The 26,211-nt window shown below is 45.6% G+C and overlaps 1 protein-coding gene across 1 annotated transcript; it reads right to left on the bottom strand.

Annotated features, from left to right (window-relative positions):
* Positions 1-2,568: 2,568 nt before the first annotated feature.
* Positions 2,569-25,904, bottom strand: CTCFL (CCCTC-binding factor like). The gene is made up of 10 exons (XM_037006349.2): positions 24,652-25,904; positions 23,988-24,198; positions 21,245-21,415; positions 20,782-20,915; positions 18,331-18,451; positions 17,627-17,773; positions 15,636-15,796; positions 12,695-12,877; positions 9,573-9,693; positions 2,569-4,342 (listed from the first exon to the last, which is right to left on the bottom strand). The coding sequence occupies exons 1-10, from the start codon at positions 25,186-25,188 to the stop codon at positions 4,176-4,178; spliced, it is 1,953 nt and encodes a 650-aa protein (XP_036862244.2). The 5' UTR covers positions 25,189-25,904; the 3' UTR covers positions 2,569-4,175.
* Positions 25,905-26,211: the final 307 nt, after the last annotated feature.

The raw sequence follows: 26,211 nt of genomic DNA, 5'->3' as shown, positions 1-26,211 counted from the left end.
AGAGAGACTGAGGTCAGGAACCATGGCCACTTCCAGAGGAGACCAGTCCGTCAGCTTTAAAATCAGCTGGGCTCAGCCTGCGGTCTCCAGTGCCCATCCCGGGCTCCACGTACCCATGACCCCAGTGCTGAGTTTGGCACATCCACTTCCTCCCGAAGGCTCCTACTTTCAAATATTAGCTTTCTGCTTTTGAGGGAGTTGGCATCAGAGTGCACGCTAGTTAATGATACTCTGTGGTTGGACAGAACAAGCAAATTTGTTCCTAGAGTCCATTTAAAATCGATTTTTGCACTCCCAGGAGGCAGCTGTATTTAAATCCTTCTATTCCAGCAGCAAACCTGGGCGTGCCTCTGTAATGCAACTTTTATTTTCTGCTGAAGACAAATTATTTAGCTGACAAAATGGCTGTTTCTATGTAATAGAAAAATCCTGGAGTCCCTTTAAAAATTGTTCTGTCAATGCTCACAGGTAATTGCAATGCTGCCATCATGTTACCCTCCTTTAGCCGGGGGAAAGTGGTTCTCTGGTTTTGAAATACTTGAGCTTCTCACTACCAACAAGTGCTTGTTTAAAGTTTGCAAATGGCCTGTTACGTGAAAAGGCTACCTTGGAAAAGGTTAAACACAGCTCTTGTTCTCAGTGTAGTGACTGGTGCTGCTTGGTTTAAAGTCAAGCAGTTCATTGTCTAGCAGCTATTTGCTGCTATTACTTTCTTGATTCTGATAGTTCAGACCTTGGGATGTAATTATAATAATTACCAGGGTGAGTCTTTTTATCAGCGACCTTTGGACCCATATATAAGCTGCCGTATTTCATTAACAGGAAACAACAGCCATGTGCCTTTCAACTGGTTGCTCCTAAGAGGGATCTGTCACCACGAGAGGTATCTGTGGTACTATATAGCCTGTGGCTGGCTTCCAGCCACTGTGGCTCACATTAAGGGTTTTTTAAACTGCCATTTTATTTTTTTTGTCTCAACAAGCACAGTGAGTGTCCTGTGTTAGTACTCTCTCTGCAACTGCTCAGAAAAATAAGTGTGTATGTCTTTTGAAATCCTAAATTGTGCATACTATAAAAGACAGTGATTTACAGAAATGAGGATCATTCTCATAGCTGTGCCTTGGAAATGATACAAAAGCTACTGAAACAGGCTGCCACTTAAAATCTGCATTTTATCTGATACACTCAATTAAAAATAACCTGCAATAAAAGGATGGACAAATGAAGAAATCCTCGAATAGATAAGCCCAATGTCCTAAGGCTTTAGCTGAACAAGTTTAATAACACTGCCCATGAATGACTGATTGCCATGAATACATTCACAGGTGCTATTCAGTAAGGTTATCAATGGTTTTCAAATACTGGAAATAATACCTGGGACATAAGAAATTCTTGCTTTTTGTGAAAGTAGGCTGTTCAACGTTATGATATAAACTGCTTCCGTGTCATCAGAACTGACCCCCACCCCCCCGTAGTCTCCAACCAACCCTTTCGGTGACTGAGCTTGGACAATAGAGGCATCCGTCAAATCTGAGGCTTGTTTAAAAAGCATCCTTTATATAGTCAAACTGTTGTCAAACAATGTTGTAATTTAAACACCTTCCCCCCAAACAGAGACGTTAAATTGTGCAAGAGGTGTACATTCCAGAATGGTTTCCTGATGGATCTCAAAACTATTTTAGGCCACAGCCTTCCAAGGTAGCTCAGTCCCAGGCTCTCTGAACCTCAGAGCCGTCCAAAGTGTCCTTCCGTGCAAGTTTTATAAAGGCCCCTTTCTTACTTAGCAACCTCAAGCGCAAAAAATCCTCCCATCTAAGACAAACCACTTATTATTAATCTTTCTGTATGGCACAAAACGGATCACACTAACTGCCAAGACTTGGTTGTAACTTGCGTAATTCTGTCCCCAAGAGTCAGACGAGTCTGTCCCAAGGTCCGAAAAGAGAGAAACGACTGCCCTCCTGTGGCGACTATTATCATTGCTCAGACAGCTGTGACACGTGGAAAGCACTGCAAATTACCTATAAAAGACTATGAGTTTTCAGTGGTGTTTAAGTACCAACTGGGCTTGCATTTTCAAACATGTTCTTTATATTATGTCCTTTTTAAACTAAAAAATTTTAATTGTGATAGAATATGCAATATGAACCTTCCCTTAAATTTAACTGTTTTTAGGTATACACTTCAGCAGTGTTCAGTATATTCATTGTTACACAACTGATCTCCAGAAGTCTCTTCATCTTGCAAAAATCAAACTCTGTCCCCATTAAAAACCAGCTCCTCATTTCTTCCCCCCTGCTAACCACCATTCTTTCTGTGTCTATGAATTTCACTATTCTAAGTACCTCATATAAGAGGAATAAAACCTATTTGTCCTTCCGTGTCTGCCTTATTTCACTTTCATAGTGTCCTCAGTATTCATCCATGTTGTGTCACGTGTCAGAATTTCTTTCCTTTTTAAGGCTGAATTATATTCCACTGTACGTATACACCATATTTTGTTTATCCATTCGTCCATCGATGCACATGTGGGTTGCTTCCCCTTTTGGCTGTTGAATAATGCTGCTGTGAACATGAGCGTACAGATATCTCTTCAGGACCCCACTTTCAATCTTTTGGTGTAAAGCCAAATTGCTGGTGCATAGGTGCTTCCATTTTAAATTCTTTGAAGAGCCAACCTACTGTTTTCCATATCAGCTACCTTGTTTTACATTTCTGCCAACAGGGAGAGGGGTTCCAATCTCCCTACATCCTCACCAACAAAGATATTTTTTTAGAGCCATCATTCACATACAACAAAGACAGCAATTTTAAGTCATTTCATTTTATTGAGTTATTTAAAACAACTTTAAACAATAAAGAGTAAGAAAATATTATAAAAACCCAGGTAGTCACAATGATAGCATACAACAGACCCTAGAATTTAAGTTGGATTATATGAAGTCAATTAATTTGCTGCCATGAAAGAATATAATGCCATTCTCCCTAGGAAGTGGCTTCCACATGTTTACCTTATACAGGGCTTCTGGACTTAGGTTATTTTTAATAGCAGGTCAGTATTTTAAGAATTTGGATTAACTAGATGGGAGGAATCCTTTCACAATGTATATGTGTATCAAATCATTAAGATGTACACTTTAAATATAATTTTATTTGTCCATTAAAACTCAATAAAGCTGAAAAAAAAGAATTTGAATTGAGGGCCTATTAATGATTTTAAAATTTAAGAAAAACTCACGGCAAAACAGCTACTAAGCTAAGAAGATAAGATGCATTATGAAGATAGGTACTAGTTAATTTTAAGCACAAAAGACACATTTCACATGCTGTTTGAAGGTGGGAAGAATCTCTTCAATTGGGTGGTATCAAAAAGAATAAATCCTTTACAAATAGGCATTTTCATTATCAGATTTTTATGTTTCTTCTCTGCCAATTGCTTTAAAAGCAAACAATGCAGTTTTAGCAAAACTGAAGGGTGATGAACTGATGTACTTATGAACAAGAATAGAATTTAACTAGGGAGATTTCATACCTGCCAGAAGAGTCACAAAGAATATAAAATCTAAAAGTGAACCTTGCTCATATACCAAAGTTGAGACTTTGCATTGTTTCTAATTATTTTCTAAAACAGACTATGAATTATTTTCTAATCTAAGCTAGAGTTTTTCATTTTCTACTTAGTGTTTCCTTTATAATATTAAGATCTTTTTTGCTGAATTTACAACTCATTAAAAGTATTATGGTAGCTTTAAGTTTTGTGGGAAATTCATTTGTACAAAAAAAGGACAAAATTAATCTTTCATGTTTAAAACAAATCATAGCATTAGAAACATCTTGGGGGGTGTACCTTTCAACATAAAGTTTCCCAGCTTGAACTATTTGCTGGAGCACCGGTTAGTCCGGACAATGACAGAAATAATTACCACCCAAAACTCATTGCTAATTCATTGTGGGTCACCTTGCTAGTATCAAGTAAATGAATGAATAAGTTTGAGGTTTGATCCTCTAATTCAATTTGCCTTTTAAAACACACTTACAATGGTAGACAATTCCAGATAGCACTTCAACCTTTGAAAAACTGACTTTTCATTGTCAGGAACTTCATTGTTTCAAAGATGCTAAGAACTTCTAACTTGCTTTGAGAATTACAGGCTATAAAAACGAACCCTGAAACTCTACCATTTATCCATCATGTTGAGGATCATCTCACAGGTCATGTCCTCATACAGGTCCTCAATTCCAGCTGTGATTTCTCCATAGCCAGCAGGGACCATCTCTTCTGGGTAGTCGTCTCCCTTCAGAATGGAGGCCTCTTCAGCAGTGGCTTCTTGGGGAAAAGCCACTGGGTTGGCAAATTGAGAATAAAGCCAAGATATCAGTGCAAATATATTTTGGAGATAATCACTTACTTTTTTAATATAGAAGCAAACATGTTAGAAAATGATCTTCCCATTTACAGGCAGTACAAATTTTGTGATCTCAATGATTTGCTTTAAGTCATTTTTTTCTCAGCCTCAGCAATATAGGTATTTGGGGCTGGACCAGTTCCTGTTGTGGGCTGTCCTGTGCATCGTCTAGCAGCACACCTGGCCTCTACCCGCTGGAAGGTGGAAGGACACTCCTGTTCGGTTGTGACAACCAGGAGTTGCCTCATGTCCTCTGGGGGGCAATATCATCCTTGGTTGAGAATCCCTGCTCTAAGCTGAACACAGATCCTATAGACCCAGACAGAGGCTGAGCTGCTCATCCGTTTTGTTTCGGTGCCTAGGGAATGACACTACCAAAAAAGAGAAAAGCCAGCTGCTTGCAGGGCATCTGTGCCTTCTGCCAATCAACGTACGCCAAGGCGACTGCCGGTCACTGTCTTGCACAGTGTGAGCCTGCCCGGATCCAAAGCCACCCCTCCCATCCCGCAGCTTATAAACAGTCAGCACATTTTGGGGAGTTTAAAACCAGAAGGCCGCTTTAAATACACCCATGTACAACCCTCTCCCCGTTTTTCCAAATTCCTTCCCAGGATACCCGTTGAAGCTTCACTGCCTGCTTCCCGGGATCAGGAGGCAAGGAGCCCACACTTAGAGATACCTGACATCCCGTTAGCTCCAAGTGGAAGACAACTTTTGCTTGTGGTTCCTTGGAGCATTCTTAAATTCTGGGTGGGGGGAGCACTAAGACCCGGTTCTTATATATGAAAATAAACACTGAGAGTCACAAAATCGGTCCCGTCAGACAGTAACTTGCAGAGATCTACCAGTGAACAGGGGGGGCGGTGGTCTACGCTGGCAGAAGTGTAGCAAAAGAGAAGCAAGACAGTTACCTGAACCATAGAGGTTCAAACACTCCTGAAATGCAAATCAGTTGTATTTTTTTTTATTCTGCTAACAACAAGCCTGTTACTTCTCAACTCAAACGGCCTAGGATACAACAGCCAGCCATCTAAAATAGGAACAGAGTTCTAATACGTCCAGTCTTACCCATTTTTAAACCTCTAAGTGCCTTCCCATTTCTGCTTCTGGAATGTGAACATTTGACACAGGCAGCATTTCCAGTGCCCCCGTCGTGACCTCGCCTGAATGATGTCCTGTTTTGAAGACCCGTATCAGTGATCGCGGGAGAGGACATCGATTGCGAATCACCTTTCATCTCTGGTTTTTTCAATATCAGTGTATGGGAAACAAACCCAGGAGATGCCAGCTCAGGAGGAACACAGACAAGGTGCTGCCTTACGACGGCTCGAGGCTGTGGTCAGTGTGGAAGCCATTATGCTTTAACTCTGCTCTGCAGCAGAAATGTCACTGACCGAGGGCAACATTTTAAAAAAACCTCTACATCCTCAATCATGGTTTTCTAGGATATTCTTAGATAGGATTTTGCCAAAAGTTTTTAAGGGATTTAATAGATAATTAAAATGCTGCATTTAGATGTCAAGAATAGGCTTTTAGGTACCTAGTTAGCCACAAAATCCCACATTTACAGGGACAATTTAGGACCCACTCCACTTAAGAGTACTGGATCCTGGTGACCTGGCCTTGGGATCTCCTCACAGTGGTTGAAGGATATGATTGGATTTCACCTGTTTGTCTTCTCTGTAAAGAACTGTGTTCACTGTTTCCTTGTCTATTCAAGTGGGAATGACGGAACGCTGCTAACACCAGGCCTGATGTGAGGAGCTGGGGGTGAGCCAGACGCCTTCAAGGAGAGCACAGCACAGGTGCAAAGGTGCATGTACTAAATGATCAGGTGAATGTGAAACCCAGCACTGGGCAAAGATCTGCAAAGCGGAAGCATAGTCCAGGGGTGCACGTGAAGGATCTGAGCTAAGACTTTGGGGACGCACCAGCAAAATCTTGGGGATTCATGGCCACAGTAAGGAAGGGTGAGCCCGGCTTAGCTGGGATGGGGGTCCTAGTCTTCAGAGTGGTGGGTGGCAAGGAGGGCGCAGGGGTGGGAGGGGCCAGTGTGCATGTGGAGAAGGCTCATTGGCAGCTCTCAGAGGTGCTGCGAGATGGTGTCCTGGGGCAATGGAGACAGGGACGGACTCAGGGTGTGCAGGGCTGAAGTCCAGCGGCCTTCAGATGTGGGCAAGAGGGAGCTGCCAGTACAAGGGGTGGCTTCCCAGGACCAAATTCCAGTGTGTACCAGAGTCACCCAAGAGAACAAGGCCAAGGGCGGGAGGGATGGCAGAGGGGTGTCAAGACTTCGGGTTTGGACAGGCTGAGCTTGAGACAGCCCAGAGGGATGCTTGCCAGGCAGCGGAAGATCTGCTCCCATTGTGCAGAGGCTACATGAGGCTGCAGCCCCGGGTCACCAGTGACCCACCCTGGCAAGCCTGGAGCCGTGGGAGAGCCCATGGGTCTGGTGGTGTGTGCAGGTGCGGGCATGGGGGCAGGTGTGAATGAAGCTATGGTTGTGCATGACTGCACAGGAATGGGTGAGGGTGCAGGTGTGGACAAGGGCACAGGTTGGATATGGGTGCAGGTGTGGAAGAGAGTTCAGGTGTGGACATGGGCAGAGGTATGGATAAGGACACAGATGTGGGCATGGGCACCAGTGTGGACAAAGCTGTAGGCGTGCATGACTGCACCTGTGCAAAAGCACAGGTGTGGACGTGGGCACAGAAGTGGGTGTGGGTGCAGGTGTGGACGAAGGTGCAGGTGTGGTCCTGGGCGCAGGCGTGGGTGTAGAGAGGAGTGGGGCTGATCGTCTATGGAAACCAGGTGGACTGTGGAGGCAGTGAAGTGAGAGCAGCTGCGGTTGGGAGGAGGGGAGGCCAGGGCAGCTGCTGAGGCCAGGAGACACGCCCCAGGCAGCCGGAGGAGCCGGCGGAAGGGAGAGGGCCAGGAAGCAGTGGCGCTGAGCGGGAAAGGCCTGTGGAACGTAGCAACAAGGTGTGTCCGGCGGCCATGTGGTAAGAGGGTGCAGGGGCACGTGGAGGGGCAGGGAGAGGATGACAGAAGGCCCGGGAGCGGAGGGAGGCTCATGGGAACCAAGGCCGTGGAGTCGCACCAGGGGTTCCATATTTTCTCTAGGCTTGGGCCTGTGTGAGGCTAGTGGGAAGGGTCAGGCAGAGCAGGACAAAAGGGCCCCTGGAGAGAGAAGAGGTGGAACAGTGGGCTATGCGCAGGGAGGGCAGGCTCCAGGCAGCCCCCATGGGGCCCCAGCAGAGAGCCGCAGGTCTGCTGGCCTCTCTCCAGAAAAACTATGAAAAATGGCACTTCATGCCATCTTCCGTGTCAAGGCAGATCTCACCCAGGCCAGGTGGTGGTTTTATATCCACTGCTGTGGGGGACATCTTTCTCCTGCGCTTCCCGTGTGGGCAGCCTGGTGCTTGCTGATGGGAGAAGCCATGAGAGCAAGGGGACCAGGGGATGCTGAGGCTGGTGTGCTGCCTGCTCTCCAGCTCAGCCCGGCCCTCCGCGCCCTCTGTGAGCCAGCCCTGTCGTGGGGTGTGAGGGGTGACAGGGCCCACTGCACGGGGCCACACCCAAGCTAAAAGGCACACTGGTGGGCTCCTGAGGGTCCAGCTCCCGGAGGAGAGGAGAAAGGTGCTCCAGAGATGCGCGGGCTGCGGTGCGGGCCTGGGTAGCTCTGCACCCCGTCCGGGAAGGCTCCCTGCCCTGTGGGGCCTGGCTGCCTGGGAAGAATCCAGAGCGAGAGCTTCACCAGGTGGCTGAGGCATGGGAACAAGGCAGGGAGTTCGGCACATGACGGTTCCTGACAGGAGGGACCCTGCAGGGGTGTGTGTGTGTGCAGGACTGCAGGATGCCTGGTCAAATCTGAGTTCTGGATAAACAATGAATATCCAGTATATTTGGTATAAGTATATCCCAAATGGTGTGTGGGGTATATTCCCACTAAACAACTATTGTTTATCTGAAGTTCAAATTTAACTGGGCATCCTCTATTTTATCTGGTAACTTTTGAAGGAGAGAAAAGGTTGACCACTGTCCACAGGAACACTCATTAGTCAGGGATTTGGGCTGGAATCATTGTGTAGGGGATTTGAGATGAGGATGTCAGTCACACATTTTCCACGTGTTTTTGTGGTAAGGCTGTCTGGTTTCCAATCATGTGCTTCAGGGCTAAGATTCTCAACTGAATAGAGCTCATACAGAACCCCTGCAAGGCGGTGAGGTCAGCCCCGCCTGGGAGCAGAACCTTTCCCAGGACAGACAGCAAACAGACAGCCTTTGTGCTGACCTGGGAACTCACATCTGCTTCCTGCGGCCAGAGGATAAAGACTGTGAAGCCTGCAATGGGTAGAACGGTGGCCTGGAAAAAGAAATGTCCACAACCTGGCCCCCGAACCTATGAGTGTGACCTTATTTGAAACAAAGGTTTTTGAAGCTATAATGAAAGACTTGAGAAAAGATAGTCCTGGATTTTCCAGGCAGGTCCTACATCCAACGGCAAGCATCTTTGTGGGAGACAGATGAGAAGACACTGACACAACAGAGACAGAGGCAGAGACTGGAGGGATGCAGCCACAGGCCAGGGGGACGCCTGGAGCGACCAGGGGCTGGGAGAGGCAGGGAGGTCCCCCCCTAGAGCCTTCTGAGGCTTTGATTTAGGACTTCTGGCTTCTAGAACTGTGAGAATAAACTTTCATTGTTCAAAGTCACCCAGTCTGTGGTCATTTGCTGCAGTGGCCCCACGATGAGAACACAGCACCCAGCAGCTCCACCAAGTGCCAGGCACAGTCCGCCAGCACCACTAAGGAGAGCTCTGAGGGAGAGGACAGCCGTGGGCATGCGTCTGTCACTCGGCCTCGCTAAAGTGTCCCCCCAGAAGCCTGCGGGGTGCGGGTGCCAATGGGGCTCCCTGCAGTTCTGAGGGCTGGGGAAGAATCGCTCCCACGTCACCAAGAACCAGACGTGGCTGGAATGAAGTTCAAAACCTGCCCAAAGTGGCCGGAAGCACCACAGGGCTGGGCCAGGGCCGGGTGCCTCCTGGAGTCTAGCACTTAGTGTTTCTGGGTGTGTCCCCTGCAAAGTGCACACTCAGCAACCCAGGAACATTTACAATGAACAAATCACTGTCACATTCAAACCCATTCATTTAAAATGAGGTACCGTCTTCCTCTGCTGCCTCTTGCGGGATGGCCAGGTTTCCCTTTTTCATTCTTTCATTTCCTGACGTGGCTGACTTCCCGCGCCCAGAGTCACAATTCTTTGAGTGTCTCCGCATATTGCTCTGCGGAGAAATGACACAGAACACAAAACAGAAGTCAGCATCCCTGAATGAACTGCATTTTAAAAAGGATGGGGTAGCAGGGCCCTTGTATAATCCTGTACAAAAAGGATGACTTTCTAAAAGGTCGCCCTTTCTGTTGTGTTCTGGGTCTGACTAGACGCTTATTTTAAATATATATATTTTATCATACGAGTCAGTAAAAAGACAGAAGTTATTTTTGTAGAATGTGTCAACTCTCCAAAGTGAGGTTTGATATCAGAAATTCAATGTATCACTGATTTTATAAAAATCAGTAATATACAGGAATTTTCTGCCCTGCCAGCTTCTCGTTGGACCTGCTATGCAGGGAGTTATTAAACTGTAAACAACATTCATAATTAAAAGGATGTCAGATTTCCTAGTCAAGTTTGTTAGCATATGTTCTTATATATCAACACTTGGGGTGATTTAAAATAAGTTAGAAAATTTTCACTATTTGAAAAGTATGCTTAACTAAGATACTGTTGACATGTCATTCAATTTGCTGAATAAATAAAATTGCACCTAGTTTCCATTTAGCCTTCAGTGGGTGCTTAGCAGGACTGTCCTGGTTTATTTACTGTGGAAGGAGGGAGGATTCTGTCTTTTTGTGGCCTGAGAGCTCAATTCTTAATGTTCAATAATAACCTGTTGTCTGGATGGACCAGCTTATCCATCACCTACCAAAGGACATCTTGTTTGCTTCCAAATCTTGGCACTTATGAATAAAGCTGCTATAAACATCTGTGTGGACATAGTTTTTAACTCCTTTGGGTAATACCAAGGAGCATGGTTGCTGGCTCATGTGCTAAGAGTGTGTTCAGTTTTGCAAGGAACTGCCACATGGCACCCCTTTGCATTCTCACCAGCAGTGACTGAGAGTTCCTGTTGCTCCACATCCTCATCAGCAGTTGATGATGTCAGTGTTGCGGATTTCTCATAGGTGCGTCGTGATAGCTCATTTTAATATGTATTTCCCTCATTACAGATGCCCTGGAGGGTCTTTTCACATGTTCATTTGCCATCTATCTTCCTTGGTGAGATGTGCGTCCAAGACTTTGGCCCACTTCTTAATCAGTGTTTTTATTTTCTTATTATTTTAAGAGTTCCTTGTGTATTTTGGAGAATAATCCTTTATCGAATTTGACTTTTGCCCACGTCCTCCTAGTCTGGCTTATCTTCTTATTCTCCTGTGTTCCACAGAGTTTTTTCAGGTCAATGAAGCCCAGCTGATAAATTACCTCTGTGGATTGTGCCTCTGGGGTTGAATATAAAAGCCCTGACCATGCCCAAGACCTTCTAGGTTTTTTCCTTGTTTTTTTTCTATGAGTTTTATCATTATGCATTTTGCATTTAGGTCTGTGATCCATTTTGAGTTCATTTTTGTGAAGTGTGGAAGGTCTGTGCCTAGGTTTCTTTTTTCCACATGGAAGTCCAATTTGTTCCAGCACCAGATGTTGAAAAGATGGATCTTTTCTCCATTTTATTGCCTTTGCTTCTTTGTTAAAGATCAGCTGACTGCATTTATCACTATGTATTTCTGGGCTCTGTCTCTTTCACCAGAATCACACCTGATGATTGTAGCTTTTCAGTGAAGTGTTGTAATCTACGTACTTCAGCCCTCCAAATTTGTCTGTCTCCTGCGATAGCATGCAGGCTATTCTGGGTCTCTCGCCTCTCCATATAAACTTTGGAATCCATCGGCTGGTATTCACAAAAAAAACCTTGCTGGGATTTTGATAGGGATCCACTGTATCTACAGATCAAGCTGTGAAATGCTGACCTCTTGACAACAGTGAGTCTCCTAATCCATAAACATGGTCTCCATTTAATTCTTTATTTTGTTCATCAGAGCATGCAGGCTTCATTTCTCTTAGTGTTTTTTGATGTCCAGCATTTCTTTTTGATTCTGTCTTTGGACTTCCATCTCTGCTGGCACTACCCACCTGTTCCTGCAGGCTGTCTCTTCTTTCAAATGCCAAGGGCTTGAAAGGGTAATCTCAGTTGTTTTAAATCTCTGGTCTGATAATTCCAACGTCACTGCCATGTCTAAGTCTGGTTCTGACACTTTCTCTGTTTTTTTCAAATTGTGTTTTTTGTCTTATACTTTAATCTTGACAGCCAGACGTGACGTACCAGGTCAAACGAACTGTCAATAGGCCTTCAGTGACCTGGTGGAGGGTGAGGCAGGGGAGCTTTCTCCAGCCCTGCTACGGGGTCTCAGTGTTTCAGAGCCTGGGCCACGGGGCTGTGAACTTCACAGGTGTTTCTCAGCTCTCTCCTTCCCCCTTAGGTGGGACAGGATGGCTAGAGTGGGCGACAGTTGGGTATTTCCCTTCCCCCAGGTCAGTCAGGCTCTGAAAATATGCCAGCTGGTTAGTTCCCTGAGGGCAGGCCTTGTGAAGGGCCAGAACCACACAGCCAAGCCATTCCCTGGTTCCTGACCCACAGAAATAAGATCATTAATGACTGTTGTTTTAAGCCACTCAATTTTAAGGTAATTTGTTATGCAGCAATAGGTGATTAACACAATGCCTACCATGAATAAAACTGGAAGAGAAAATGTATTTCCAGCAGAGTCCTAACAGCACTATTCCAATACCATCTATGAAATATATTGAAAATTGTGTTTTCCCTATGAGGTAACTTGCATCTAATTCCCAAGGACAATTTCGAACTGTTATGGTCAACACAGGAGCTCTTTGTAGAGTTCTGGGAGTCTGAGAACTCCCTAAAACTATTTGCAAGATTTTGTCTGGAGGGTTGTCTTTTTTCATGGAAGGGCAGACAGCACACTTCTATAAGGTTTTGAAAGTTTTGTGACTCCAAAAAACTAATAACCACTTTCCCAAGGCATGACAGATGCTATTTTCAGTCCTGGCAAGTTTCTATAATCAGGTTTAAACTCCCTGAGTGTTACACTGTGCCTGTAAAAGAGAGGAATCTTTTCAAGGAGGATTTAATGTGACTTAGATAAGCTCACCCGGCGTGAAAAGGCCTTGCCACACGTGGGGCACTCATAAACAGGCGGGATGAAGTTTTTATCATGGTATTTCTTGCAGTGAACATTTAGAAGGTGCTTCTGCCGGAAACACTTATTGCAGGAAAAGCAGGTGAAAGGTTTCTCCCCAGTGTGGATGAGCATGTGAGCTGCCATCTGACGTTCCTAGGAGGGCAGAGGAAGAAAACAGAGGGCTCAGCTCTTTACAGGCATTTTTAAGTCTCAGACATTATTTATTGTATCCTTCTTGTCTCCTCTCCATAGAGGAGTGCCCTATTAAGCAAAATTATAGCACACACGTTCTCAGCGCAGCACTACTACGGTCTGGCCACCTGAGAAACAGACTCATACACGTTTCCTGCCATCCTGGGACAATCGTTCTCATGACTCATTCCCAGCTGGTCCTACAGTCCCATGGTTGGAGCGCTAACAACACAGCTCGGAGTGAAGCTGTTACCATTTCTCCCTCCAAAAGAGCTCATGAATTTGGAGCCCTACTTCCACAACAATTTGCAATGACCTGAGTTTACAAAGGGCAGACAGAACCTGCAAACTTAGAAATCTCATGTTAGAGTTTCAAGTCAGCGGACATTTCAGGTTGGAGGTACATGAAGCATCTAAACATTTTCCCTCTATTTCCTGATAGTGTCAGAATTTTATTGTGGATTTAAAAGCATAAAGGTGAAAAGCATTGCCCTTAGCAAATAAATAAACCAGAAGTAAATTGTGTATTAACATTTATTCGCCTTAATTAAAATGCTATTAGGCAGATGAAATACGTGACCACTGCTGAATTACTGGACCATCAGTCTTTCTTCTCATCTTTCTCCCATGGACACCCTCTTCCCCACTCACCTCTCATCCCTCCTTCCCCTGCAGCATCACCTGCTCTCCCTGCTGGGGGCCCCATTCCGACCTGGGAGCCTGGCTCGCCAGGACCGAGGGGCTCAGAGCACCCAGTGGGGTCCTGGCCTCATCTTCTGCCTCCAGGGAGCCTTGATCTGCTCTCTGCTCCCCAAACTCCTGCTTCACCCTCCCCACCCTCCCCACCTCCTCACAAGCCTTGTCCATCTTCGAGGAAGTTATCCTAGTTTCTCTAAGAAATTTGAGGCTGGGGCCTCAGAATAGTCAAATGCTCAAGAGCTACTAGAAAAATTCTCCTTTATTCCAAGCATTTACCATCAGAACCCTCACTCTGGAACCCAGCAAGGACTGGTTTCCACCTGGTAAAATACTCAAGGCAGCGCACAATGCTTCAAAGCAGCAGTTCAATTCCAGAACTTTTGGTCTTAAGATTCGTTACACTCTTAAAAATTATTGACGACTCTGAGGAGCTTTTGTTCCTGGGAGTGGAATGTTAATATTGACAGTATTAGAAATCAAAACTGAGAAATTAAAAAATAGGAGCTACCCATCAATTCATTAAAAAATAAGAACCAACTATATTAGCACATTTCTATAAACATATATTATCTGTTTTTCAAAACAAAAAAATTAATGTGTGATCTAACAGAGAAGGGGGCCAGTTAAAATATAGCCTGCATTATCTGGTATATACATATGTAAAAAAGTATTTGTTGCTTATTTGAAATTAAAATTTAACTGGTCATCCCATATTTTTATTTCTAAGTCTGGAAGCCTTACTAACATAAAAGACGACATTCTTTTTCTGGATTCCCATCCTGGCTTCTAACTTTGAAACAGATGAAAAAAATCTCTTACAGATATGTAATTGGAAAAAGGAGCAGAATTTTGATAGCTTTTTCAAATGATTGTGGACCTTCTTCTCTGATATTACACCAAACCTCAACAAATCATCATTTCTCAAGTTCGTTAAAATGTGGAATTGGAAATCAGACCTATGAACTTTTTGTACTCTGCTACATTAGCATTCATTGATCTACCTTATATTTTGGATGGATCTTTTACCCATGCATGATTTTGTAAAACAACAGATCAGTCATTTGGAAAATGTCAGTTTACTGAATTAAGGAGACTTTCTAAACGTCGACACATTTTGTAATCTATATAAAGAAACTGCTTTTTAAATTTTACTCTAATCTCATTAGAAAAGTCTTTCAGTGTTAAAAAGCTGTCAAACCCCGCATGGTGGATATACATTTTCCAAAACTCTAATTCTAGTTTTTCTTGAAAGCTGAAATTGTATCTTTAGAAACACGTTTTCCTTGAAGGGATGGGTCATTTGCTTTCAAGAAAAGGTATTGGGTGTTGCCAAATCTCTAATAACTGAAATAGCAAGTCTGCCCCCCTGTTCTTAAGTTTAAGAGTGACTAGCTGAGCTGGCGACTCAACCAGTCCCACAGGCGCGCTCCTCCAGAGGACGGCTGTGTGCTTCAAAAGACAGAAGAGGTGCTTCATGCCAGCGTCCCAGCTCATCACACAAAATATTAAAAAGATGAGTATTCAGGGTCCAGACTGAATAAATTTAGTAATGTTTACTAGTTCATCAAAGACACTAAGTAAAACTGCCCTTGAGTTTTGCTGCCAGTTCATGAAGGTGAAGAACGAACAGAGTTGTGACAAGTCTTGCTTAATGTCTTTGCTTGATTTGTATTAAGGCATTAATACAAATGTACCATTAGTGTCAAATATCGATATAGCAGAAAGGACAAATAATGTGTTGGCATTAATTAATTAATGGTAATAATCTGATCTTACGGCCTTGATTGGTTTCAAGGACCCCCGGCGGTCTATAAACCATACCTTAAGAACTGTTGCTTTAAACCATTGCCTCATGGCTGCCTTTTGGTTCTTCTTTTTCGGTAATTCTTTATTCAGTGTCTTTTATTAAAGCATTATTTTTTTCAATCTTTTCAAAGTGACAGAGAGTCCCACACCAACCCTCCCTTCTTCCATACACCACCACCTCCCGTGCCTCCCCAGACTGACTGACGCACAGCACCTCCTTGCAGGTGTAACTGCAGTGTTCACACTTGAACCTCTTCTCATTTTTGTGAGTCTTCTGATGCTGAATCAAGGCGTAGCGTTCATGGAAGACAGCCGGGCAGCAGCGGCATTTCATCTCTGTAGCTTTGTAAGTATGCATGTTGAGCAAATGAACACCTAAGAGAGTCACAGAACATTCGATTAGGGGATTACTGTCTGTTAGGCTGGCTCCCTACAGTCTAGACCAGGGAGTCTCAGTCTCAGCACTACTAGCATTTGGAACTGGCTGATTCCTTCTTGGGTGGCTGCCCCGGGTACCGTAGGATGTTCAGTGGCACCTCTGGCCTCTACCCTCGAAGCCAGTGGTACCCTTTACTCCTCAGTGCCTCTAGATATTGCCAGATGTCTCCCAGGGGTAAAATCGTTCCTGGTGGAGAACTGCTGTTCTACATGAATAGCATACTGACAATTTGTTTCGATACCCTTTCAATACGGAGTTAAATGTTATATAAGATAGAACATACTGGAACTAACATGTTCTTAACAAAGCACTTTGAGAACCATATCACAGTGTGGGTGAGATTTTTACAATAATGTTAAGTGGCTTTATATAACAAAGCTATAACTTCCGTATTTTAAGTTTAAAAAAATCCAGGTGTTCTGTTAGAAGTCAATGCCCTGTTTCTTCTTACGTCATGACTGGCCTGAGACTTGCAGTAAGGTCTGACTGGACTCACTCTAGAATAATTTCTGATTAACTGAGTCTACAGCTAGGTAGGTCTGTGATTGTGTATATGAGACCAAACAAAAATCAACAACTGCATGGTGGAGGTGTACCCTGCTGACTCAACCACTTCAAGAATTTCATTTCTCATACAGGGACAGGAAGGCGGACTTGGCCTGTTCACAGGACATCTCACGGGAGTATCCAGGCAGTGTGCCACCTGTTGAGATGGTAGTATGACTTGTACCACTTTGGTGTCAAAACACGTCTTGTTTCCTTTCTGGGCAACGGTCTTGTGACCCTTGTGCCCCATAAAGTCCTGCCAGGCTGTGTTTTGGGATGTGCTGGTAATCACAGTAGCACTGGCAGACTGTTCCGGATAAAAAATAATAGTGAGGGCTTCATTAAACACCTTTACCCTTTCAGAAATGTTTCCCAAACAGTGCATCTCCTCTCCAGCACTTCTCTGGGCAAACTGGTTTTGTATGTTTGCTAACATATTTTGAGTCTCACGATGTTACGGATTTTGGAAAGAGAAAAGGGCGTGGAAAGTGGGAGGCCCAGGAATCCCGAAACAAAGGAGAGAGGCTGGCTCACTCACTAGCCGTCACCCCCGCCCCTGCTCACTGCAAGCAGGATACAGTCCAGACTCCTAAACCGGGCATTCGGGGTCCCCCATGAGCCCCATTCTGGCTCTGTAGTGTCACATACCCTTAGGAGGACATGGCGCGCCATCATATGAATTACATGGCACAGGCCAGCCTCTTCTAACTGAAACGGTTCCTTAAGGGGGAAGCTGTCTTTGTCTTACTTTTGTACCCTTGGCTTCCAGAACTTTTTAGGTATCACAGCAAGAGTTTGAGAAAAGGTCGCGGAGTCTTAATGTTTGGAGGGAACATTAAGAAAGAGTCAGAACTGATAACCAGGTTACCTCCTGGCACCCTGGTTGTGGGACTGTGGGGCAGTTCACTCTGTCTCTGAGCCCTTTCATCATCTGTAAAAAACGGGCCTAATGGGGAATAAAATAATAATATTCGTGAAAGCACTTTATGGGCTGAAATGCCTGTGGTCGCTCATTTTGTGTACCTGGATGGGGCCTAGGCCGGGACCCTCAAAACAGGCTACAAAACTGCACCGACGCACTCTCGCCACCAGATGGCACCACAGGCCCTCAGGAAGAAACCCTTCCCGAGGCGGCTCCGGCAGACAGACGTGAGTCTGGGCTCTGCCCGAGGAGCCCGCAAATACCGTAGTTAAGGAAGCTCGTTAGGCCAGACACTCACGCAGGTCGCTCTTCCGCGAGATGAGGGTGGCACACTGCGGGCACTTGTGTTTGGTGACGTCCTCGCTGTGTTTCTGCATGTGTATTTTCATGCTGCCTCTCTGGGTGAAGCGCGTGTGGCAGACGTGGCACTCGTAGGGCCTCTCACCTGCCACGTGCATGACAAAAATGACCTTCCGCAGAGTGGCTTCCCCCAAGCCCTGATCCCTGCCACAGGACTCTGGAGCTGAAAGCTCCCCTTTCTCCCCCCGTCGGTCCTTCTGCAACCCCTCCCCTGTATGTTTAACCCCCCGTCAGTAGGACATTCCTGAATCAAGCCCAGCCGACGTCACGTCAAGTGCAGCTGTGTGGACAACGGTCTAGATCAGGGGCTCTAACCTGGGTGGTTACTCATCAGGCAGGCATCTAGTTCCCATCTGGTGAGGGATGAATTAATGACTTTTAAACCCCTGATAAATCTGGAGGAGCAAATACCTGACGATGTTGTCCTCATCTCAGCGAGATGCCAGCCCTGTAAGCAGGTGGCCTCCCTTCGTGCTGAACAGCAACGGTGTAGAGTGAAATCCCCACGTCAAAAGGGCGTGAAGAAATGCACTTTGACATCTGAACTTGAATTTCACCCCTGAAGAGTAGCTCTTACATGTGCACCTTAAAGCATGAAACTGCTTGACCTCCGTGGTGGCCTTTGGCATGAGAAACCCGTACCTGAGTGCGTCCTCAGGTGTCGCTTCAGCTTGTAGGTGTCTTTGCTCGCGTAGCTGCAGAGGTGGCACTGGAAGGGGCGCTCCCCCGTGTGCGATCGGATGTGGCGCTTCAGTTTACTTGCCTAGCAAACAAATGAAAGCACGTATATTGCAATATGCAATAGACTTAAAAGTTGCAGGGTCTTTGATTCATCAGCATTAATCCATTAATTAATGAGGGAAGATACTCAAGTTCGTCAGGTTGTAACATCACACGGTATTTCACACACTGGGAAAACATGAAAAAGTCATTGCTTTTTGTTTTCCACGGTGAATGATCGTTTTCATTTGATATGTGTACGTAAGATCCTGTGGGGATAATGAGCAGTGGCTTCAAGAGACTCTCAGATTCAACTTTACTTTAAAGGAGAAACTGAAATTCAGCTGCTCAGTGCCATACGTGATTTTTACTTTCATTTCTAAGGCAACATACATATGCTCAAGAGCTGCCAAGTTTAGATGACGCTGCAGCATGCAGAGGCCAGAAAACTTCCGTCTGTGTAAATAAAGTGGGAACCCTGAAACATTAGCTCTTTAATGGACCAACATCCTTTTGAAGTACTTCGCAGTTACGTCCTGTAGACCCTGAATGGCATATGAACGGCGGCAGGCCTTCCTTGCCAGTAAAGATAGGTTCTATGTGTTGGTGGCTTGTGAGAACTAACTTTTAAGCACAAGAAAACAAATTCTAGTCAGATTAATATCAACCCCAGGCAATTAGTTAAAAGGCAAACACTTCACTTTTCATTTGATCATGTTTTGCCTGTCTTGTTACTTTCTAGGACTGTTCTTATTCTATATTCACCTACTGTAGGCCCTTATCTACTTCAGCAGGACTAAGGGCCATCAGGCACATTGGGGTACAGATGTTAGAAAGCCCCTATCAGCCCTGCTCGTGATCTTGAGGAGGCCTCACTGGGTCTGGTTCCCCAACATATGACAAGACCTGTAAACCAGGACAACATTCCAGAACGGAAGGCTTAGAAGGGAAAACAATATCCAAACTGAAAAATGAAAATTTTTAGAAGAAGAAAGAAAGGTGGGCACCTCCAAGTATATTAGAACGTGAAACAAAAAGAATTTGCAAACCTAGAGTGTGAATGGTTTGCTGGGTGAGTGGTATGAGTGACCCACGACGGCCATGTACAAACCTCCAATGGCTCTGGAGTGGGGAGGGGCAGCTGAGAGCCTCCATAAGCTGGGGTGATCTGCACCACAGCTCCTATAGGGTCCTGCTGGCATTTGTGTAAAGGGGTGGTGTGGGGGAGCAGCTTAAGCCACTTCCCTTTAAGGCAGACCAGCATGGCAAGACCCGGAAACTGCAGAAAAGCAGGGGATGAAAGCAACCCCAGGGTCCGCTTGCCGAGGCCGACCCCTCCCCAGGCTGTGTGCAGACCGCTGACCCTGAGAAAGGTCTCTGCCGACCTGGAACATTTGCATTAGAACCAGCAAGACACCAACAAAAGCCCATTCCAGGCTTAGGATCCTCAGGAGGCTTCCTTCTTTGAAACCTTTTCATTCTATGTTTTCGTCACGACAGTCACCACCTTTGACTCAGATGAGAAATCATTTTTAAAAATAATAGCAGCAAAAAAAAAAAAAAGAAAATGAAAAAAATTCTTGAAATTCTGACCCTGCCTGCGACCTTTCCTAGTTTATGAAACACAGCTGCATTGCTACTGTATTTAAACTTTAGCCATTACTTTTAACTCTGTTCCATTCCAGTGTATTATCCTTTCCCAACTGGGCTCAAACTCAGGACCCAGCATGTATCCTAACAGATAGGGTAGTCCTTAAAAATTAATCGTAGAAAACTGACATTGAAAAGTAAATGTGGTCTCTGCTGTCATTTCATTTAGTGCTGCTAAACCTGCCAGGAGGTATAAATAAAACAACCTAGTTGAAATGGCCATGACATACAAGTGAAGCCTGAGAAAGGTGGTCTCTGTATTTAATAGCAGAAATGGCTAGGATTAAATCCTCACGCAAGCCGCTTTGAATCTGACTGCGCGGCACCAAAGTTAAGTTCAAAAACGTCAGCAAAGATTCAGACTGGGTCTGTGTTCTGTGTGAAAGCAAACACATTTTGATTTTGAGGAACTGTGTTCTCCAAGAAACGCTAGGTGGGAAGTTTGTAACAAATTTGAGAATTAGTTTTCAAAGTCTACAAGTAATTTTATTTGGAATCTGTGCAACTTTACATACTGCTTTCCCTAGTTGGTAATCAAAAAAAGAAATCCAATATTCTAGTCTACCTTTAGAAGATGGTGTTTTGTTTCCTGCACAGATTTTGGGTGCATGAAATCTTTGGTAAAATCTATTTTGTAAGAGATTCTGTTGTTGACAAAACATCGCCTTTACAGCAACTCCTCAGTAAGATGCCGTGAGGCCTTAAGAATGAGAGGGAACTTACTTCCACACCAGCATACTTGCACAGGGGACATTTAAAGGGTTTCTCGTGAGTGTGTTTGTAACGTCTGTGTCGTCCAAGTTCTCCACTGGTGACAAATGCCATGTCACAGTCACCACACTTGTGGGGCCTGGTTCCTGCAAAATTGCATCATTTATTCTTTTAAGTAAGACTTAGCCACATATTGTCTAAGGAAGTTATAATATAAAGTACAATCAGTCTCAAAATGCTTTAAAAATTAAAAAAAAAAAGCAGCTCTTTAAATCCTACATATCCCAGAGAGATGGGAGAAAAATCTCTGAACATTCAAATATCTTTGTAACAGGCCTTTAACCAAAATTGAAGGAAAGAGAGCAAAACTAAAGTCTAAAATAATATATGATTTTAACATAGAACTGGGCAGGTTTGCATACTTACATAAACCTTAACCCCCATCATCAAGGAAAATACCCTTCTTAGCTTTTACCTGTATGGGTATAGACGTGATTCCGCAGAACACTGGTGGTACGGAAAGCTTTCAGGCAAAGATGGCATACGTGGGGCTTCTCATTGGTGTGAATTTTCATATGACGCTTAAAACTATAAAGTTTAGAAGAGGTGAACGTGCAGATATCACAGTTGAAGGTTTGTTTCATTTCTGCAGGAAGAATATGCAGAGTTTATGTATTTATATTCATCTTTCTTTGGCTGTTCAAATTCCATTTCAACACATCAAAGTAACTTGGCACATCCCTTTTTTTCTAATTAAGGTATCATTGATATACAATCTTATGAAGGTTTCGATTGCACAACATTGTGGTTTCAACATTCACCCATATTATTAAGTCCCCCCCCCGACCCCACTGCAGTCACTGTCGATCAGTGTAGTCAAGATGCCACTGAGTCACTGCTTGTCTTCTACGGGCTGTACTGCCTTCCCTGCGACCGACATACACTCTGTGTGCTAACTGTAATACCCCTTCATCCCCTTCTCCCTCCCTCCCCATCCACCCTCCCTAAGCCCTTCCCTTTGGTGACTGCCAGTCCCTTCTTGGAGTCTGTGAGTCTGCTGCTGTTTTGTTCCTTCAGTTTTGGTTAGTTGTTATGCTCCACAAATGAGTGAAATCATTGGTGCTTGTCTTTCTCCGCCTGGCTTATTTCACTGAGCATAATACCCTCTAGCTCCATCCATGTTGTTGCAAAGGGTAGGATTTGTTTTCTTCTTATGGCTGAATAGTATTCCATTGTGTATATGCACCACTTCTCTGTCCATTCATCTGCTGGGCACATCTCTTTTTTGGTCTAATGTGGTTACTAACAAAAGACATTCCCTGCAAATAGTGACAACACAGGCAGAGGACGGAGCCATGCCTCTAAAAGCCAAGGAATGGTGTGATGACAGTGACACCGGAAGCTGAGCGGGAGGTACGGACGCGTTCCCTTCTAGTCTCCCCCGCCAAGAGCACGGCTGTACCGACACTGTGACTGCGGCCCTCCAGCCTCCAGAGCTCAGAGAGAATACATGTTGGTTGTTTTAAGCTACCTAGTTTGTGGTATTTTCTCACAGCAGCCCTAAGAAATTAACACAGGACTAATCAAACAATGGGCAAAGGATTTGAACAGACATCTCTCCAAAGAAGACACAAAAAGCCAGCAGGCACATGAAACGATGCTCATCATCAATCCTACGGGAATATAAAGCAAAACCACAACAGGACCCCTCTTCACACCTGCTAGGGTGGCTGTGCATTTTGAAATATGGGAAATATGTGTGGGTGAGGATGTGCAGAAACTGGAAGCCTTGTACGTTGCTGTGGGTGAGTAGAGGAGTGGTGCCACTGCTGCGGGGAACAGTTTGGTAGGTCCTCAAAAAGCAAACGAAAGTAGCCACATGACCTAGGAATTCCACTCCTAGCTGTATACCCAACTGCAAACAGGTGTTCAGACATGAGCGTTCACAGCAGCACCATTTACAATAGCCAAAGGGTAGAAACAGCCAAAATGGTGGTCCACAGATGAATGGATAAACAAAATATGATCCATCCTTATTATTTAGGGACGAAGGAATAAAGTATTGGCATGTGCTACAAAATGGATGAATTTTGAAAATATTATGCAAAGTTAAGGAATCTAGACACAAAAGATCACAAATCATATATATATGATTCCACCTAAATGAAATGTCCAGATGTGACTGTCAAACAAGTATGCTTTTCTTTTTGGGGTAATGAAAATATTCTGGAATTAGTGGTGATGGTTGCACAGAATTGTGAATACATTAAAAACCTGAAAATGAGCTAGGGATTGGCAAGTTCTGGGTACATGCTCTTGACTTAAATATATGAGAAACTAATGCACAGCAAAGGTTGCAAACTTAAGCACCCACTGAAGCTGGGCGATAAGCCTAAATGGATGAGTTTAACCTCAGGGGTGACTTTCCACAGTCACTTCCCAGCCCCAGCCGCCAGTTGCTGGAGGGAGAAAACAGAGTCAAGTGTTGCCAGATATAACTTTTTATAAATGAGTTAAAAATTGAGATTTTGGAGGTGAACTGCCTTGATTTAACTCAGTGAGCAGCTGGTATTTTTTAAAAAGATGAGTGAGTAATTTCTGAGGGTCAAATTCATCCCTTGGGCTACCATGATGGAATCTGTTTTAATGTGGCTGTAACAGAGCTTCTAGGTCCTTCCCAGTCTAGCCTGGTCGCCCTCTGTGAGCACCCATTCCCCCTGGCTCTCCAGACAGCAGAGCTGTCCAATCTCATTAGGCCTCGCACTTCCAGAGCTACACCCCCAGGCCACTTCCTGCTGCCTGGACCAGTGGTCCCGGCTCTTAATGGTTTCTGCGTCCTCTCTCCTGGCTTCACCTTTCCTGGAAGATGCCTCTGTGGCCTCCTGCACGTCACTCCGTCTCCTGGCCCTGAAGCCCTTGCTCTGGTCCCCATCAGCCCCACCCGCACGGGGCAGCAAACCAAGGAACATATGCAGGCATAGCCTTTTATTTCCGTGCAGTGTGTGGTGGGAACATTTTTACTTTGCTTTCAAACCATTTGTATGCAAAGGCAAACCTCTTTTGCATTTGATTCACAATACAGAGCATGAGTTTAGAATGTCCTGACATTTTTGAAAGCACCTAGAAGTCAACCACATAAAATTTCAGTTACCATCGCCTTCCCCTAAAGTAAAACAGTGGCCCTATTTTACGCAGCATCTCATACAAAACAGGCCTACCCTTTGTTTCTTTGTGACTTTTGGTGGAGGCGGCTATTTCAGCTTGTGGATGACTGGATGGAGGCTTATCTTCTTGTTCTTCCATATTTATATTTGAAATTGTCAGCATGATTTCATCTCTTCCTTCGTCTGCGGGGCTTGCTTCCGCAAAAAAGAGCCCATCTTCCAGTTGTATGTGGAATCCGCCTTCAGCCAGCAGCTGGGCCTCCTCCTGACCTTTCTCAAACTAATAAAAGTATTCATACAATCACAATCCCATTAATTACAAACTGATTAAGCTCTTTGCTTTGATGAAAACATAGAATACATAAAGAAAAAAACAAACTTCCAAGCACAGAACATTGTCCATTGCAACCAAAATGCTTAAGCTGTCATTATGCTTAATAGTGACATCATAAGTTTTGGTGATGAACTGTAATACAGTATTTTTTTAAGAAACACAATGTGCCTTATTAGTATTTAATTACTGTAACTTTCAAAACTCTTAAAAAAGAATACGAGGTCTCAGAGGATCTTCCTGAGAATTATTTTTACTGCATTTAATTTTAAACTGCAGCTTTAACTATGCATGTCCATACGTAACACTGCACAAAGGGCAACTTACAAAAGTAATTTCTTGGGCTTTCTCCCATGTAAGGAGTGTGTTGTTCAAAACGGGCTGTACCTCCGTCAATTCAGTGCTTTCAGCCAGGCTCACGGCGAGCTGACTGCCCTCACCGGCCACAGCCATGTTCCCTTCTAGATCGTGGAACTGTGGCACCTCCAGCTCTTGCAGTGAGTACACCTCTTCCTGGATGCTAAAGGCGACAGGCTGCTGGGACACCTCCCCAAGCCTGAGCAGCGACTGCAGCCCGCTCCCGTCTGGCTGGACCATCTCTGGCACCCCTTCCTGCTGCTGTGGTACCACCCAGCTCACGTTCTGCAGCTCCACGTGGTCAGAGGTGAAGTGCACCAGCTCCAGGGTCAGGATGTGCTCCATGCTCTCCTCCGCAGTGGTCAGCACCAGCTCCGGCTCTCCTTCCAGGAGTGTGGCCTGGGGGGCCCCACAGGTTCCCGGGGCCTCCACCGCCCCAGGGCCAAGGGGCTCCTGCACTCTACGCACTCCATCCTTCTCCACTGCCAGCACTTCTTCTGGCATCCCCTCCAATTCTTTGATTTTGGTGAACTGCTCAGAAGAGACAGAGGTCTCGGCATCCGCCATGACGACTTGGCCTGTTGAGAAGAAGGCAGCAAGCAGTGTTGGTAGGGCGCAGGGGGACTTGGGCCCAACAGGCTGCAGGCTGATCAAGGCCAGACCAGTTCTGGCCTCAAAAGGCTTTGGGCCTCCAAGGGGTCAGGACCAAGTTGACTCAGCCTGGATTGGGACTGACTGGGCCTATGAGGGGCTGAGCCCCACAGGATGTAGGCTAAAGTAGGCATTTGTGCAGAAGATTCTAGAACCAGATTTGGGCCTGAGTAAGCTTTTAGTAAACCCACCTACGAAGGTGGGGCCTGAGCAGGGTTGGGGTGAGTGCACATTCCCAGGCCTAGGAAGCTCAGGCCAGAGCAGGCTTTCAGCAAATGCACATGCTAGACTTAGCACAGTGGGGGCTGGGCAAGCTTTCCACCATTGCACAGCTCCAGACTGAGCACCGTGAGCCATGCAGACTTCAGGCCTAGAGCCCTGGCTGGCGCAGACGCGGTGAGCAGGCCTCAGTCATGCATGCGCCCCCTTCAGGCCTGGGGCGCCCCCCACTCCCGACCCCTCCCTGGCCCAGCTCTCAACTCGGGCTGCCCAGGGCCAGCCCTGCCTGCCCACGCTGAGCACCCATGCTCTTCAGGGGGCCAAGTCTGGCCCCCGGGGAGGCCCCTCACTTGGGAGGTGTGGCCTGGGTACCTGCGGATCCTGGTGGGCTCCACCTTGCGCCACGTGCTGCAGTGCACCGCACCACCGCAGCGCACCGCCGCAGGCGTCTGGGCACGAAGTTTGAGGTTGGGAGTGCGCAGGCGCAGGGTGGGAAAAAGGGGAGGGCAGCATGCAAGGGGTGGGGCCTGGGGGAGGGGGCGATGGATGGTTGGTTGGTTGGTGGGTGGGTCATGGGCGGGGGAGAGGTGGGAGGAGCAGGGGGTGGAGGGAGCAGGGAGTGGGGGTGGGGGTGGGGGTGGGGGTGGGGGCACTGCAGGAGATGGGGCACCTGCAGTTCACACGGAGAACTGGGTGCTAATGGATGTGGGGAGAAGCTGG

Source organism: Manis javanica, chromosome 5, assembly GCF_040802235.1.
Source record: "Manis javanica isolate MJ-LG chromosome 5, MJ_LKY, whole genome shotgun sequence".
NCBI classification, from domain to species: Eukaryota; Metazoa; Chordata; class Mammalia; order Pholidota; family Manidae; genus Manis; species Manis javanica.
This window is presented reverse-complemented; position numbering and strand designations above follow the sequence as displayed.

Bases quoted from the DNA above. Each gene is read 5' to 3' on its own strand.
- CTCFL (XM_037006349.2), bottom strand. From the start codon at position 25,188: ATGGCGGATGCCGAGACCTCTGTCTCTTCTGAGCAGTTCACCAAAATC. The intron at 9,694-12,694 runs GTGAGCTTATCT...ATTTCTCCGCAG, and splicing joins GCAAGGCCTTTTCACGCCGG to AGCAATATGCGGAGACACTC. The intron at 4,343-9,572 runs GTACCTCATTTT...TTGCCAACCCAG, and splicing joins AGAGGCAGCAGAGGAAGACG to TGGCTTTTCCCCAAGAAGCC.